Source organism: Gavialis gangeticus, unplaced genomic scaffold, assembly GCF_001723915.1.
Source record: "Gavialis gangeticus isolate Ggan-Ray unplaced genomic scaffold, GavGan_comp1, whole genome shotgun sequence".
NCBI classification, from domain to species: Eukaryota; Metazoa; Chordata; order Crocodylia; family Gavialidae; genus Gavialis; species Gavialis gangeticus.
Genome location: NW_017729002.1, coordinates 20,146,813 through 20,162,836, shown reverse-complemented (window position 1 = coordinate 20,162,836; position 16,024 = coordinate 20,146,813). Strand labels below are relative to the sequence as shown.

General features: G+C 53.4%; 1 protein-coding gene across 2 annotated transcripts; it reads left to right on the top strand.

Annotated features, from left to right (window-relative positions):
* Positions 1 to 6: 6 nt before the first annotated feature.
* WDR24 (WD repeat domain 24) lies at positions 7 to 15,702 on the top strand. Of its 2 annotated transcripts, XR_002095689.1 has the most exons (10): positions 7 to 468; positions 3,538 to 3,715; positions 5,196 to 5,871; positions 7,562 to 7,677; positions 12,180 to 12,301; positions 13,031 to 13,135; positions 13,252 to 13,589; positions 14,755 to 14,939; positions 15,027 to 15,125; positions 15,495 to 15,578. XR_002095689.1 is itself a non-coding variant. In XM_019507600.1 (9 exons), exons 1-9 carry the CDS (start codon positions 48 to 50, stop codon positions 15,661 to 15,663), a joined length of 2,310 nt encoding a protein of 769 aa, XP_019363145.1. In that variant the 5' UTR covers positions 7 to 47; the 3' UTR covers positions 15,664 to 15,702. The 2 variants fall into 2 exon arrangements, 1 of the variants encoding a protein (XP_019363145.1); XM_019507600.1 differs by lacking the exon at positions 15,027 to 15,125 and having other exon boundaries at positions 15,495 to 15,702.
* Positions 15,703 to 16,024: the final 322 nt, after the last annotated feature.

Sequence of the window (16,024 nt, the reverse complement as noted above, 5' to 3'; positions counted from 1 at the left end):
CCAGGGTCACCACGGCCCTGGGGGGCAACACCATCACAGGCCGCACCATGTTCTGCCACCTGGACGCGCCCGCCAACGCCATCAGCGTGTGCCGCGACGCCGCCCAGGTGGTGGTGGCCGGCCGCAACATCTTCAAGATCTACGCCATCGAGGAGGAGCAGTTTGTGGAGAAGCTCAACCTGCGCGTGGGCCGCAAGCCGTCCCTCAACTTCAGCTGCGCCGATGTGGTCTGGCACCAGATGGACGAGAACCTGCTGGCCACGGCTGCCACCAACGGCGTGGTGGTCACCTGGAACCTGGGCAAGCCCTCCCGCAACAAGCAGGACCAGCTGTTCACCGAGCACAAGCGGACGGTTAACAAGGTCTGCTTCCATCCCACGGAGGTGTACATGCTGCTGAGCGGCTCCCAGGACGGCTACATGAAATGCTTCGACCTACGCAAGAAAGACTCGGTCAGCACCTTCTCTGGTAAGGATGAGGTCTTGGGCCCTGTCAGCCAGCGCGCTTGGCTGTGGGGTGCTCGCTGCAGGAGCCATAGGCTGGGGCTGGGCGCCCTGCCACCATCTTGAGTGTCAACTCCTGCTTTAGGGACTAGGAAAATATCTCATCACCCCTCTGCTCCAGAACTTAGCCCCTCTGACCTCTCTTTGTGCTTGTTGGGTAATGTTTTAGCACCTTCTGGTGCTGTGTTGGCCTAGGCAAGAGGTCTGGGGACAGAGTTGTGGCTGATGGGACCTGTAGCCTGCAGTATCTAGGGCTGTGAGCCACTGGTCTTGCTCAGTGTTTTGTAGTCCCTGAACTTGCTAAGGTGCTTTATGGTCTGGCTTGAAGGTTGCGTTTGGCCTGGAGCTAGGGCTGCATTAGCTAGATCAGCATGGGGAGCTGTTATGGGTGGCGGTGGAGGAGGTTGCATTGGTATCATTTTCTGTTTGTCCCTGACTCAACCTGCATGGCTGCTTGATTTCCTGTCTCCGGTGGCCTTTGCTTCCTCATGATGCCAGGGACTGTGGCTTTGGTGGAACAGTTACTGATCCGTGTTGTAGATAAGGGATATGCACAGGGGTTAGAACAGGGGTGGGCAAAATATGGAGCAATTTTTGCCCAGCCTGTGGCAGGTCCATCAGGCCTGGCTGGCCCAATTACAGGGGCAGTTGTGCCTGGGCGCACTGTGGGGCTGGGGCAGCCTGGTTGCCGGACTCCATTTCCCAGCAGCCCCAGCGGGCTCCTTCCAGCTGTCACTGCCACCTTACCCAGCCCCACCACCCAGGCACCATAGAGACCCACCAGGAGTTGTGAGAATACGGCACTCATCCAGGTGGACATAATCGGAGAACCTTCCCTGTGCCGCTTCCACATGGAGACCCCAGGATCTTGGGCCAGAAGCAGCTTGGGGCCAGGCTGGGGCAGAGCTGCAGTCTGTTTGCTGCGTACTCCTGGCCATGGAACCCGTGCCTGTTCAGGGACATGTGGGAAGCAGATTATGGCTCTGCCCCAGGCCCTGGTCCCACACTGTCACCACCCTACAACCCTGGCCCGTGATCCCAGTCTCAACCTCCCCTCTCACTCCTGAATACCGCTCCCAGCCTGCCCGCAGCCCCATCCCACATAGGGAGTTTGGGTGAGTTGTTGCATGGGGGGTGCTGACCCAGGCTGTGACAGCACAACAAAACTCCCTATGTGGCCCACAGGCCAAAATAATTGCCCACCCCTAGGACAGAAGGAGACTAGGGGGTGGCTCTAGATCAGTGCTTCCCACTTCCTCAGTATGGCCCCTCACTCCCAACCCACAGTCCCCCACAAACCCAGGTGCCCCTCTCTCCCCACCCACAGCCCAGTGGGCACGACCTGGCACAGGAGGGAAGGAGCACCACGCTGGGCCCCACTGCCATGAGTGCCAAGCTAAGGTGCCCTCTGCTCACCCAGCAACAGTGTGAGCGCAACTGTGCCACACCATGCGTGCCTCACCTTGGTGGCCGTGGTGGTGCGGCAGTCCCACCTGCTGGGCCACATAGGCCTCCTGCCCAGAGCTGGTCCAGTCCAGCTGCAGCCCACTGTGGATGCAGAAAGCTCAGGGGGCACATTTATCATGACCCTATCCGCTGATGTTCCAAACTCATTTGGGGTTGTGATGACCCACAGTTTGGGAACCACTGCTCTAGAAGTTATTTCTATCTTGGCAGTGCTTTCCTCATCACGCCATGTGCATGACTACATGTGTGTGGGGCAGGCTGTCAGGAGGAGGGAAAAAGGAATAAAAGCTGGTGCTGCTGCTGTGTGTGTGGGGGGGTCCCTCCCCATTTCCTTTACCTCCCTTGTGCTTCCCTGGGGTATGTTGTGGCTGGGCAGGGTGTCCCTGGCACCCTGCACTTGTGCTTACTGCTGCCTGGGGTGCTCCAGCATGGCAAGGGTGTGTCTGCAGATACTTTGTGCTCACATAAGTATTTTTCCTGCTGGGTGCTGTTGGATATGGAGAATGAATTTAGGGTTCATAACTATGCTGGGACAGGGGTTTCCTTCTTGTTCTTTTTCAGAGAAGTTTATGGTGGAGATGGAGCAATGTCCTCTGGGATGCTGGAGGACTGGCAGTTTGGTCTCATGCAATGTATTCCTTGCTACACATGCAAATTAAAGGTGGAGAACCATCAGCTATAAAGTTAGTACACCATTTTGAGGTCTAACTTTATAGCGGGTTGAAGCATTTTATTGTGTGATAGCTACTTTACACATGTAGCTGGTCTCAGTTAATTGCACAGTTAAATAATTAATTGCACAATAAGGTCCCCTCTGCACCTTAGAGGTATCATGCAATTAACTGGTTAATTGTGCAACCTTGAGAACAGCTACACCTGCAAAGCAGCTATCACATGATAAAAAGCTCCAACCTACTTTAAAGTTAGATCTTGAAAATGTGTACTAACTTTATAGCTGATTGCTACTGAGCTTGTAGCAGGGTCTCCCCAGCACCTGGTGGAGATTTGGATCCCAGCTGTACCTCACATGCAGCTGAAACCCAGAGACCCTGCACCTGATGGGGCTCTGGGTCCTGGCTGCCTGAGCTTAGTATTGGGCTCCCCCTACACTGGCAGTAAGATGTGATGAGATCTAATGTGCAACCCCACCATTGCACCCCCTGGTGTGTGTGTGTGTGTGTGTGTGTGTGTGGCATAGCAGGAGGCATGATTGTTTGTTTGGATTATGCATTAGACCCAATTACACCTTTACCTGCATGTGTAGAGGGGACCTAGAACACATGAACCCCAAGTGGGCCTAAGGAAAATGCTGGAATGAGACCTCTCTATTATGGCATGGATAGGGCTCTGGGAAGTGAACTACTTGATCCCAGGTGGGCACGGGCTACCCTGGAAGTTCTAGGATTGGTCAGTTGTCCATCCAGGATACTTTGATGTTCAGTGGCTCGTGTTGGTCCATGGTAAGCAGCTGTGTGGGAATGTGCTAACAAACATGAGCTTCAGTACTGCTGGGAGAATAGCTTTCATGGGGCCTTGTCAGCTCTGGTCTGTTTCTTTTTCCCTACAGGCCAGTCGGAAAGCGTGCGTGATGTGCAATTCAGCATCCGGGATTACTTCACCTTTGCAGCCACCTTTGAGAATGGGAATGTGCAGCTGTGGGACATCCGGCGGCCAGACCGCTATGAGAGGATGTTCACTGCCCACAATGGGCCAGTATTCTGCTGTGACTGGCATCCTGAGGACAGGTAGGTGCTAGGCTGGTGGCATCAGGTCTGACTCAGGCAGAAGTAGGCGCTCGTGCTTTTATTTTGGCAAGAACTGGTGTGGGCCCTTTGCATAGTGCCTTGTTGCTGACACTCTAGGGGACTGTGGAAATTTGATTAATGAGGGTCCTTCTGCTGAATACTCCCAAAGCAGCAGAGTTTATAAATACACACCCAGCAGAAGTCTGTGTGCTAACCTGCAGGAAGCTGCAATGTGTATTGCTGTGATCTCTTAGGCCCCTGGCACATGTTACACTTAAGACATGATTAACTAGTTAATTGCATCTTCAGTCAATTAGTGGCAAGGTAAAACAAGGAATAAGCTGCAAAGTTATTACACAAAAAATATGTAATAATTTTGTGACTGGTTCCTATCACACCATTAATTGCATGTGTGGCCAGTCTGGGGCTCCCAGCCATAAGGGCGCGCCCTGAAGCTGGCAGCCCAGGTCAGCTGACAGCTGCAGGGGCATATGGCTGAGAGCCTGGATCAGCTTGTGGGGCTCCTGGCTGGGGTAGTTTGCTACTTGCTGATGTAGGGGGAGCCCTGGATCATGATCCAATAAGGCATGATGGGATCTGATGTTTGATCCAACGATCACAGCTTCTGCCATGCGCATCTAGCATGGCAAGAAGCACAGCTGTGGAGATTGTGCATCAGATCCCATCACACCTTTGCTTGCATGTTTGCCAGGGGCCTTAGTCATTTGTTAACCAGCCTTGAGCTCCTGGGGTCTGTCAATACAAGGCATATCCAGGTACTGACCGGATAAGTTCAAAGAGTGAAAACCTCAGAACTTATTTTAAAATGCAGGTCTTGTGTTTAGCCAAATTGCCCTCCTGCTCTTAGGTTTAAACTGAGGTTCTGCATAGGAAAAGCCACGTTTGCCAGTAAATGAGAAACATTGCATGCAGCTCCTGTACATCTGCTAACCAGCACCAGGTGGCCCCTTGCCCACTTCAGCCTGTGATTCCTTGCAAGCTGAAGAAAGGCAAATTACCTGACATTGGCCTTTATGTGTCTGCCTTGATTTGGGCAGAAGGGAAGTCCTAACGTGAATGAAATGCATAGGACACAGCAAAGCTGGGGAGCGAGATCTTTTTTTCTCAAGCAGTGGCTGGAGAGCCACTGAGTTAAAATGGAAGATGCTGCATCCTCCCTCTAGTTCAATAGGTGAGTGTGGCCATACTCCTGCAAACTCCCTTTGCATGTCCCACCCACTCCTGCAAACTCCTGCATGTCCCAGCCTGCAACCTCCCTTTGGATGGGAAAGACCTCTGTCCCCTGGGACTTGCAGTCTTGGTGAGCTCCAAGCTGCAGCAACCTGGGCAGGCAGCACCCTGGTGAATTAAGAGATGTGTGGAAAAAACAACAATCCAAGATGACCAGCCTTCGGTGCCAGTTGTCTGCTAACGTGTCTACTCCTCTCTTTCATCCTCCCCATTTCCCACCCCTTCCCAGAGGCTGGCTGGCAACAGGAGGACGAGATAAGATGGTGAAGGTCTGGGACATGAATACCAACCGGGCCAAAGAGATCTACTGTGTACAGACCATAGCTTCTGTGGCAAGAGTGAAGTGGCGGCCTGAGTGCAAACACCACATTGCCACATGTTCCATGATGGTGGACCACAACATCTATGTGTGGGACGTGCGGCGCCCCTTCATCCCCTCTGCCATGTTTGAAGAGCACAAAGATGTCACCACAGGCATTGTATGGCGCCACCTCCATGACCCCTATTTCCTCCTCTCTGGCTCCAAGGACAGTACCCTCTACCAGCACATCTTCAAGGATGCCAGCCAGCCCATTGACAGGGCCAACCCTGAGGGGCTGTGCTACAGCCTCTATGGAGACCTGGCCTTTGCAGCCAAAGAGAGCCTCATTTCCTCTGACTCCAACCGCAAGCCTTACATTGGTGACCGACGGCACCCCATCTTCTTTAAACGCAAGCTGGACCCCACTGAGCAGTTTGAGTACATCTCCTCTTCCAGTGCCCTCAGTGTCTTTGAGACAGATGTGGAGAGTGGCAGTATGGACTGGTTTGTGAGAACAGCCAAGCAGTATGTGCTGGCGGGGCGGCCCCTGGCAGAACTGTGTGACCACAATGCAGCAGTAGCAAAAGAGCTTGACCGCAACCAGGTAAAATGCCCTGTCCCCTTATATAGCCTGGGAGAGAGGAGAGGCCCTGCCCACCAGTCTCCAGCAGACCCTGCTGGCATAGGGCAGATGCACGTATATGTGCACCCACCTCACCTGTGGAGATGCCAGTTTTTCAGGTTACAAAGCATGGCAGGCTGTCTTCCAGCTTCTGATGGACACTGCTCCACCTGACAGAGCAGTAGACTCTTCTGTTGGGTGTCTGCCATCTGAGTGTGTGCTATGTGACAGCCATCTCTGGGCTGTCTTTGGCCACTAACATTATAGGTCTTGACATGGGCAGTGCCTTGGAAACACTATTCATTTGAATCCACTTGGGCTGGAATCTTGTCATCACATCAGGGCTGTGCTGGCTGATGGGGGTGGTGAGAAGCTACAGGGTGTTGGTAAACCAGAGATGGGGGAGTGTCTAGAGATGTCTTTGCAAGTTGGGACAGTCCAGATCTGTCACAAACATCTTTGTGATCTGTGAGAGGGTACCCTGAGTCCTGGTGAAGTTAATAGGTGATGCCAAGCTGGGAAGAATCAGGAGAAAAGTGAAATAATTTGTCTGGTCTTAGATGAGCAACATAGACAGCAGGAGTTACAGTGAGATTCCCTTTGGGACAGGGAAGTGGTGCACAATTGGCCACCATGCCAGAATGCAGGGAGTCTCTTGAAGGGGTGTAAGGTCCCCACATCCCAGGGACTCAACTTTATAGACACAGAGTCCCAAGTGCTTAACCAGGGATCCCCCAGTGGACTAGACCAGGGCTGGGAGGTAGCTCAGAAACGTGGCCAGCCCGTGTGGGAGGCTGTTTCTACTGTTGCTCTCTTCCTTTATCTTTTTCTCTTGCTCCTCTGGCTCCATGTGTTTCTTTCTCCCTGACCTGCTGTTTCTGCCAGTCTCCTCTTTGGTGGATCCCCCAGTCTCAGTTTCTTTCTCTTTAAGGATTTGTTCCCCAGGTCCTTCCCCTTTGAGTCCCTCCCAGCCAGGGGGAGGTGGATGAGCCCCCTCCTTGGAGCCCATCAGCACTGATTTGTACTTCGCCAAAGGAGGGTGTTTTACAGGAATAATCCACTCCAGTGCCCCTTCCAGTGCCAGGGCAGGGGCTTCACAGTGCCCTCAGCCCCTGTGGCCTGTAGTCAGCTATTCTATTCCTCTTCTCCCATTATGCCTTTTCACTCCTGTCCAGTCTGTATCTCTTTCTCTCCCTTCTGCTATTGATCACCAGCCCCCAGCAGTGAAGGATCTCCCCTGTTCCCTCCCAGCAGGTTGTTGTACAGGCTGTATGTGCAGAGCCCAGCCTAGCACTGTTTGTGACCAGAGTTGAGCAAAGCAGGGCCCCAATCCCACCAGCTCGAGACAAAGGATTGTTCCAAGACAGACCCTGACCCAGATGTGAAGCTTGGGGCTCTCACTCTGCCTCAGCAGTCAGGACCAGGAGGGAGTCCACAGCTGCAGGATAGAGAGCCTGGACCAACAGATTTCTGGAGGAACTTATTGTGGCCCTAATATCCATGCCCCCAGCCCACCATCTCTGCAGCATAGGATAGTGTGCCCTGCTTCCTGCTTTTGGCACAGGCCTGGATGGAGCTGTGCTCCAGAAACTCACCCTTTGTGTCCCGGTTCGTAGACAGTAGGCATTGCGTGACCTCTTCCTCTCCACTTTCTCTTGCTTCCCTGGGGCAGGTTGCTCAGACGTGGACGATGCTCCGAATTATTTACTCCAGCCCTGGCACTGTGTCGTCTGCTAACCTGAATCACAGCATGGGCAAGGGCAGCGCCAGCCTCCCACTCATGAACAGGTAAGCAGCCTGACCACAGCCATCCCAGCCAGTGGTTGTGCTATGAGGCCCGCACGTGAGTGAGGAGCATGTGGTGGATAGGAGGTGGGAAACACTGGCTAAAGGTAGAAAGTAGAGATGCACCGATAGAGATTTTTTGGGCTGATACTGATGGTTGATTTCTGACAAGCCATATTGGCTGATACTGATTCGATTTCTGATATACAGCCCAGTAGCCAAAAGATCAGCATGTAGCTGGTAAGTCTGTTGTGGTGGAAGGGGTGGGGGGAGGGAAGAGGCATGGTGGGGGGAAGATTGAGGCCCATGCAGTGAGGGAGGAAGTGGGGCTGGGGCAGGCGCTGCACAGCCAGGGCAGGGTGCACGGTGGAGCTGCGAACAGCTCACCCGGGGGGCATGGGGAGGGGTGGTGGCTCCTGCCACTACACACACCCCAGGACATCATGGGGGACATGTGCCCCTGGATCTGTGTGTTGGGCAAGGGCAGACTGCCGCAGTAGACTGGGTGCAGGGGGCTGGGCTGGGCTGGGCTGGGCTGCACTTGGGGCGGGCAGCCATGGCGCTGGGAGGGGGGCTGCAGCCACCTCAAAATTTGCTGTAGCCCCAACCCTGAGTGCAGACCCTGCCAGGAAGAGCCTGGGGCTGCCTCTAGCCCCAGCCCCGTAGTGGTATCCTGCCTTTACCCTGCACATAAATCTGGGGGAAGGCACCCCCTATGCCTTCCCAAGGTGCATGTAGTTTTGGGGGCTGCCCCCCCATCCCCATGTGCTCCGGATGAACTGCTTGTGGCTTGTCCTGTGCCTGCCCCAGCCCCACTCCCTATCTCACTGCTGAGGCCTCAATGTACCCCCCCTGCACACCCCTTCCTTCCCCCAACCCCTTCCACCACAACAGATTTACCAGCTGGATGCTGATCTCCATGTTGCTGGACTGCACTCCTGGCTGCCTTCATGCTGCACTGTGGCTGCGCACATGCACGGGGCATTTATCAGCCACATTATTGGCCATGTCAGCCAAAAATAGCCGATTGCTGATGCTGTCTATTTTCCTTGCATCAGTGCTGATCAAATGTGGGACCGATGTGTTGGTGCACCTCTAGTAGAAAGGCCTTGCAGTGTGTGGCCATCTGGAGTTCCATCAGTTGACATTGGCAGTGTCCTTGTCCCCCTGCTTTACCTGTGGCAAGTTAAAAGGTATTTTGATGTTTTGGGCATTGTGTCTGGGAGTTGTAATTTTTTAAGAACAGTTAGACAAATATTTGTCTAGGATGGTTTAGACACAGATGATTCTACCTGCAGCAGGGTAGATGATCTCCTGAAGTCCCTTCCACTCCCACCTTTCCGTGATTGCAGATCAACTGCTAATGTAGCAGTTGTGTACGTGAGGAGAGAGGGAGAGAAATAAAGAAGCCAGCTTTGGTTTGGCTTGGAGTACTTGAAATCAGCTTTATTAGAAAAAGTAGGGGTGCACCAATAAAGATTTCCTTGGCCAGTATCAATGGCTGATTATTATCCAGCCATGTTGGCTGATATCAGTCTGATAGATGATGTGCAGCCCGCAGTGTCAGGCTGGTAAGTCTGTGGGTGGGGGGAAGGGGCTTAGGTGGTGGGGGCAGATCGAGGCCTCCATAGTGAGGGAGGGAATAGGGCAGGGGCAGGCACTGCGCAGTCATGGCGATGAATGCAACGCTGGGTCTGGTTTGGAACCGTAGGCTGGTCATCTGGGTGGGGAGGGGAACAAGGGCTGGAGAGGGGCAGAGCTCCCTGCCATTGTGTGCATCTCTGGGAGAGGCATGGGGGGTATGTGCCCCTTGGATCTGTGTGTGGGGTGAGGGCGGACTGCCTGCTGCAGGCTTGGAACCAGAGGCTGCGCTGGCCTTTTCCCAGCAGGGGCGAGGAGTTGAGCAGGGGCAGCACTGGGAGATGTGGCTTTAGCGAATTTTGGGGTGGCTGTAGCCTACCTCATAGAAACTCCTCCCAGCATTGCTGCTGCCACCTGCTCCAAGTGCAGCCCTGGCCCAGCCCTGCACAGCCTGGAAAAGGCTGGCACAGCCCCTGGCCCTGAGCTTGAAGCGGGCCACCTGCCCTTGTCCTGTGCATAAATCCAGGGGGTACATGCCCCCTGTGCCTCCCCTGGGGGTGCACACAGTGGTGGGGAGCACCAGCCCCTACCCCACTCCTTCCCCTCACCATGGGGGCCTCAATCTGCCCTCTCCCTCCCCCATTCTCCTTCCCTCCCCCACACCCCTTCCCCTCTACACACTTAACAGTGAGATGCTCATCTCCGCTCTGCTGGGCTGCATCGGCTACACTGGTCAAAAAAAGCCAGTCTCTGATGATGTTAATTTTCCTTTTATTGGTGTCAATCCAACATGCCACCGATTATATCAGTGCACCTTTAGGAAAAAAATATTTAAATCAAATTTTATTTAAGCTTAGCACATTTTCTCTTTGAAATGGACCATCTCCATTAACACATAAACATTAAAAGAATTTTAAATAACATTTTTAAAATATTAAACAGGGCTCATTTGCTATAGAAGTTTTTAAAAGGTCAGACCACTGAAATTGGTGGGGAAGCCTCTGGCCAAGGACCTCGAACCAGAGGTTGCTGAAGTGCTAAGCCAGCTTTTGATGGCTGTAGCCTCTTCAGGGAAGGGGATTATTTTCTTCATTTCAATTTATTCAGCTAGGGCAGTTCAATGACTTGTTTGAGCAAAGTTAAGAAACCTGTGAGGACTTTAAAAGCTGCTTTTCTTCCAATCTGTGGTAAAAATTAGGTGCGAGAAGATAAGCTCTTAGATGTAAAATCTTGAAGAACCTGGTAACTAGAGTGTAACAGAGCACAGGGTGTGCTCTGTTTCTCACAGGGGTGAGAGCAGACAGCAAGCAGCTTGCAGGTGGCTGCATTCCCAATCAGGCACAACTTCCTGATTGGGAACAGGCTTAGCTGTTCCCTATAAGAGCAGGGCTCTGAGCATTGTGGTCAGCAGTCTGCTGCAGGCAGCCAGGAGTAGAACACCACTTGGCTGGAGCTGCTGCTCATATCATTTTGGAGGTAAAGGCAGGAGGCTTCTGGTCTTGGGGCATGACTTAATACTACACCCTGCTGGGGCTGGATGGTTTGGTGGGACTGCTGATGGTGGGGCAGTCTCCAGGAAATGCCACATCTGTGTCTCCCCGGTGAAGGGCAAGTATGGGGCACCAGAAAGCCTCAGCCCCTGCTGCCTTGCGGGTAGCCCCATGGTGGGGAAAGGCTAGGGGAGCACACCCCAAAGTCAAAGCAGAGGCCCAGGCTCACAGTGAGTCCTGAAGCAGTTTCCAGGCTCACTGTGAGACCTGAGTTGCATTAAGGAGCCAAGTGTGAGGCTCCAGGGTGGTGGAGCCGTAAGCTGAAGGAGCTAGATGCCTGAGGAGCCTCAGAAGGGGATAACAGGATTTGTGAGGCCCAGTGTAGAGCAGGGGATTGAGGCCCCAGTGTGGGGGTGTGAAGGGACTTAGCTGGGCATGGTGCCCGAAGTGATAGGGGCTCGGAGCCCTGAGCAGGTAGGGGCTAAGAGCCCCGATTGATTGAATGAGAGCCCAGTGTGAGAGCACCGAGATTGCAAGCTGCAGTGGGGAGTAAGAGTCCCACGTGAGACTGGAGTGCAGGTCCCTGTATGCAGGTGCAGGCTTATAGGCTGGGTGTTACGCCATGGATGTCATCTGAGAAGCAAGGGACACAGTATAGGGGAGGTCAGAGCTGTGTATATAGGCCCTTGGCCTCAGAGCAAATAAATGGGCAGCCTCCTGCCTTGTTACCATATTTCAGTTAATATCATCAAAGGCATGGCAGGTGACGAAGGCAGGTGGTTAACCCTGAGACAAGTGGGCGGGCCAACGATTTGTCTGGCCCAGAGATGCCCACTTGTTACACAGAGTACTGCGGCTGATGTTTCCTTTAATAAATCCATTCCAAATGGAAGATGTATTCTGCTAAATTTACTCTTCCCCCTCCTCCCCCTCCAGGAATCCCGAACATTTGAAGTTCCATTGAATTCAGAAAAATAGATGCTATTGTGTGTTTTAGCTGAATTTCATTCTCTGTCCAAGTAGACCTTGACATAAATTACAAGTAAAGAAATAATTGTCTTAAAAAATAGTGCGTCGTTCATCACTTGCTGACATCAGTGTAAAAATAAAGGGTATTAATAAATGCGTGTTAACCATTATAAAGTAATTTTGATGGGATTAATGATTTGAGTAAATGTGTGCTGATGTAGCGTATCTTCCTGAGGTGCCAAATTTAGTGTGAATGCTTTGTTTAATGATAAATGAAGAGGTTTTAACAGTTAGCAGTCAGTGAGTGTCCGGTCCCCGTGTCTCCCCCCCCACATTTAGGAAAGTAACTAAAAAATACCAGGATGGAACTAAATTCAGTGATTTATGTCGAGGTTTTCCACTTGCTGATGCAAATCCTGATTAGAATTTGTAATTACAATCCACCCCATCTTGGCTTCCCCCCAGCTTTAACCTGAAGGATATTCAGTCTGGGATGGGCAGTGAGTCCAGACTGGATCGCAGCAAAGGAGAGAGCCGACCTGAAAACATCCTCATGGATTCTTCCTCCACCTTGATCAACAATGATGGTAACAGTTCTGTGACTGTGCCATGGGGGAGGGCAGCAGTGTGCTGTGGCTGGCTCACATAATACATAGGATGGTTTAGACAGGGATGCTCTTGACTTCAGTGGGGGATGGACTAACTGACCTCTTGAGGTCCCCATGGCCCTATATTTCTTCGACTCCATCAGTCCTGATTGGCTGTCAGCCCTGTGGGGTACTTTTCCTTCTCCTAGGGAACCCAGTCCCTACAGAGCTCCAGCCAAATTGCAGCTGCTTTGTGAAGCAGAAGACTGCAGATCATTGGCCTAGTTCTGACGCAAGGGTTTCCCCTGGAGTGTGGGGCAGGTTGTTGCCAGTCTTTCAGGGACCAGCAGTTTAAAGCAGGGAATTAGGAGATAGGCCACTGTGCCTGACTTGTGGGAAGTCACTTCCAGATCTGTATCTCGGCCCTCCCTGTTTCCCCCATAAGCAGAGTGGATGCTGGTTACTGCTTGTCTGAACATGGAGACTGGTGCTGTCACTGTGCAGAGCATGATGTCTGTATCTCCAGCATGTGACTTCAGTTCCTGTTGCTGAGCGTGAGGGCAGGGGCCTGGCCTGATGAGTTATGCAGTTGGGCTGTGGCCAGTGGTGAGCAGCCTGGGGTTGCAGCTGAAATGTGAGGAAAATCTGCAACAGACTCTGCTTCTATAGGGATGCCCTGACCCATCTTGCTCTGCTCCTTCTCCTTCCTTCTTTCCTTGGATTATCTAGACAATGAGGAGACTGAGGGCAGTGACGTCCCCGCAGACTATCTTCTGGGGGACGTGGAGGGAGATGAGGATGAGCTGTACATGATGGACCACGAGAATCCCCATGGTGAGTACGTGCATGTGCATGTGTGTCTGCATGCTTGCACACCAGGTCCCTCCTTGACTCCTTTCTCAGTGGCATGAACCCCACTCACAGAAGACTCATGGTTCCTGTCTCTGCAGCTGAGGAGCAGGAGTACGTCCTACCCCAGGAGGCCTTTCCTCTGCGCCACGAGATCGTGGACAACCCCTCTGCCCTGGACCACCTGCAGGACAAGGCTGACTCTCCTCATGTCAGTGGCAATGAAGCTGAGACTGTGTCCCTGACCCCTGTGGAGTCCTTCTCCCTCATTTCCATCTCCCACTCACTTTATGAGAACCGCCTGCCCCCAGACTTCTTCAGCCCCATCGTGCGGGACATGCTGCTTTTCTACGCTGAGCAGGGTGATGTGCAGATGACTGTGTCCGTGCTCATTGTGCTGGGGGACCGGATCCGGAAGGAAATCGATGAGCAGACCCAGGTATGGTGCCAGGGTCTCTGCTGTGGTGGGAAGACTACCTCCAGCAGCATGGTACCTGCTGAACCAGGTGGACAGTGAACCAGCATGACTTGAAGGGAAGAGGGCTGCTTGCCATAACCCAGCCATGGAGGGTTTCTTGCTGAGTGCAGACCTCATTCATCCCTTTTGTGCAGTCCGAGGCAGTAGCTCAGCTGGGGAGTTTCAGTTGCTGCCAGGCTGGCTGGGGGCTAGTTGGGTTTGTGACACTGCAGGTCTCCAAAGCTCCAAGTACAGAAGCCAGCCTATTGTGTGGCCTATATGTACCTCCTTGTGACCTAGTCAGCACAGGGACACTGATGTGCAGGATCACACATGTGGCATGTGATGGACAGGCCTTGCACTGAGCAGATTTGTACTCTGGAGGACAGATGGGGAGGAAATTACAGGGTCGGGGCACCTGGTGCTGTCTCCCAGGTGCAGACAGACATATCCACCTCTGACAGTCAACTGGCAGCTTTAGCTTCTGGCTGATCTCCACTGTCAGAGACCCTAGCCCTGCATGTTTGGAGATCCAAGCCCATACCCTAAGTGCTAACTGGCAGCTGGTGCTTCCTGTGTGAAGGTACAAGTTTCAAGACTCAGGTGTAGCCTGGAGAAGATATTCCAAACCCCATCAGGGGGTGAGGCCAGCCTGGGTGAAAGTGGAGAATGGGGACTTGAGCCCAACTGGTGGTGCTGTCCGTGAGGGAGGAAGTATTTCAGCTGCACTGAGGGAATGGGGGAGGGAGAGGTCCTGGCACGGTTACCTGGGAGCACTACAGCCCAGAATGCCACTGTGCGCCATTTGCAGCAAAGCAGCAGTGAGCAAGGAACCCAGCAGGGCAGTCAGTCCCAAAGGCTGGGACTCCAGATCCCTGGGATTGGGCTGAACCATGCTCTTGGCCTTTACTTCCCTCAGAACGAATGATGAAAAGTGCAGAGATCGGCTCCTTTTGAAGTTGCCATCCTATATGGGGATGTAGCACAGGTGCTGCTGCATGAAGAGACCAAAGAGCACATCCCTCTTCAACCCTCCCTGTCTGAGCTAACCTGTGATGCACCGCTAGGGCATCAGGCTGCAGAGGTGATGATTTGCTCTTGAGGTAAGCAGAGAGTAACCACATGTGTGCCCCCTGCCTGTCCCCAGGAGCACTGGTACACCTCCTACATTGACCTGCTGCAGCGCTTCCAGCTCTGGAACATCTCCAATGAGGTGATCAAGCTGAGCACGTGCAGAGCCATCAACTGCCTCAACCAGGCCTCCACCACCCTGCACATCAACTGCACCAACTGCAAGCGGCCCATGAGCAACAAGGGCTGGATCTGTGACAGGTGAGGAGGCTTGGGGGAAGGGGTAGGTGGTACTTGAGGTACCTAGAGCCTAGCTGTGAAGGAGCCTGTTCCTTTCTCCCTGCACAGCCCACCAGCCTGTTCCAGTTGATTTGTATTCCAGTAGGACCTGGGGACTGTGGTTGAGATTGTACCCACCCAGTGCCCAACATAGCAGGGCAGACAGAGGGATGGACAGTTCCTGCCCTGAAGAGTTTGTAGTTAAATAGACAGGACAAAGAAAAGGTAGGAGAGCAGGAATGTGGGAGAAGTGGCTTTGCCAAGTTTACACGGCAGGTCAGTGGCAGAGCTGGAAATAAAACCCACCTGCTGTATATGGCCAGTGCAGTGCTCTCAACTGCTGGAGCCATCTAGGGTATAGGAGTACTGCGTGGTTCCTTAAGACCTAGATCTGTCCTGGCCGCTCGTGTGTGCTGTGTGGGTGCTGGTGCCTGAGCTTGTACCGTGGTGCAGGGTGGGAGGTGGCTGGCTGGGTTTGATTCATTGAGCTGCCTGCTCTTGCCTGACTTGTCTGCCCTCCCCTCCTCTCCTGGGCAGGTGTCGGCAGTGCGCCAGCATGTGCGCCGTGTGCCACCACGTGGTGAAGGGGCTCTTTGTGTGGTGCCAGGGCTGCAGTCATGGTGGGCACCTGCAACACATCATGAAGTGGCTGGAAAGCAGCTCCCACTGCCCAGCGGGCTGCGGCCACCTCTGTGAATACACTTGAGCCCAGGGGATTCTGCGTGTGGCTGGATTGAAGCCAACAGATCAACTGTGGGTGCCTCTGCTTGGGGCGTGGGTTCGGGTTTGGAGCTGCAGCATACTGTGGCAGCAGAAGATGCCTCTGGTGCCCATGCAGGGTGAGGGAGCGGGAAGGGGTGATTGCAGACAAGGTTCCTGCATGGGCTGAGGTATGGGCAGAATCGCAGGAGGCCTGGACACTCCTCCCTGGCTGTTCCTTCCCCAGCAGGGTGCAAACAACTGTAGCAAACGTGCCAGCAGGCCTGTTGGCACCAGGCGGGCACGAGCCTGAGCCCCGCCCCCACTCATACCGGATTAAAGAGAAAAGCAGCCCCAGGCCCCAGTTT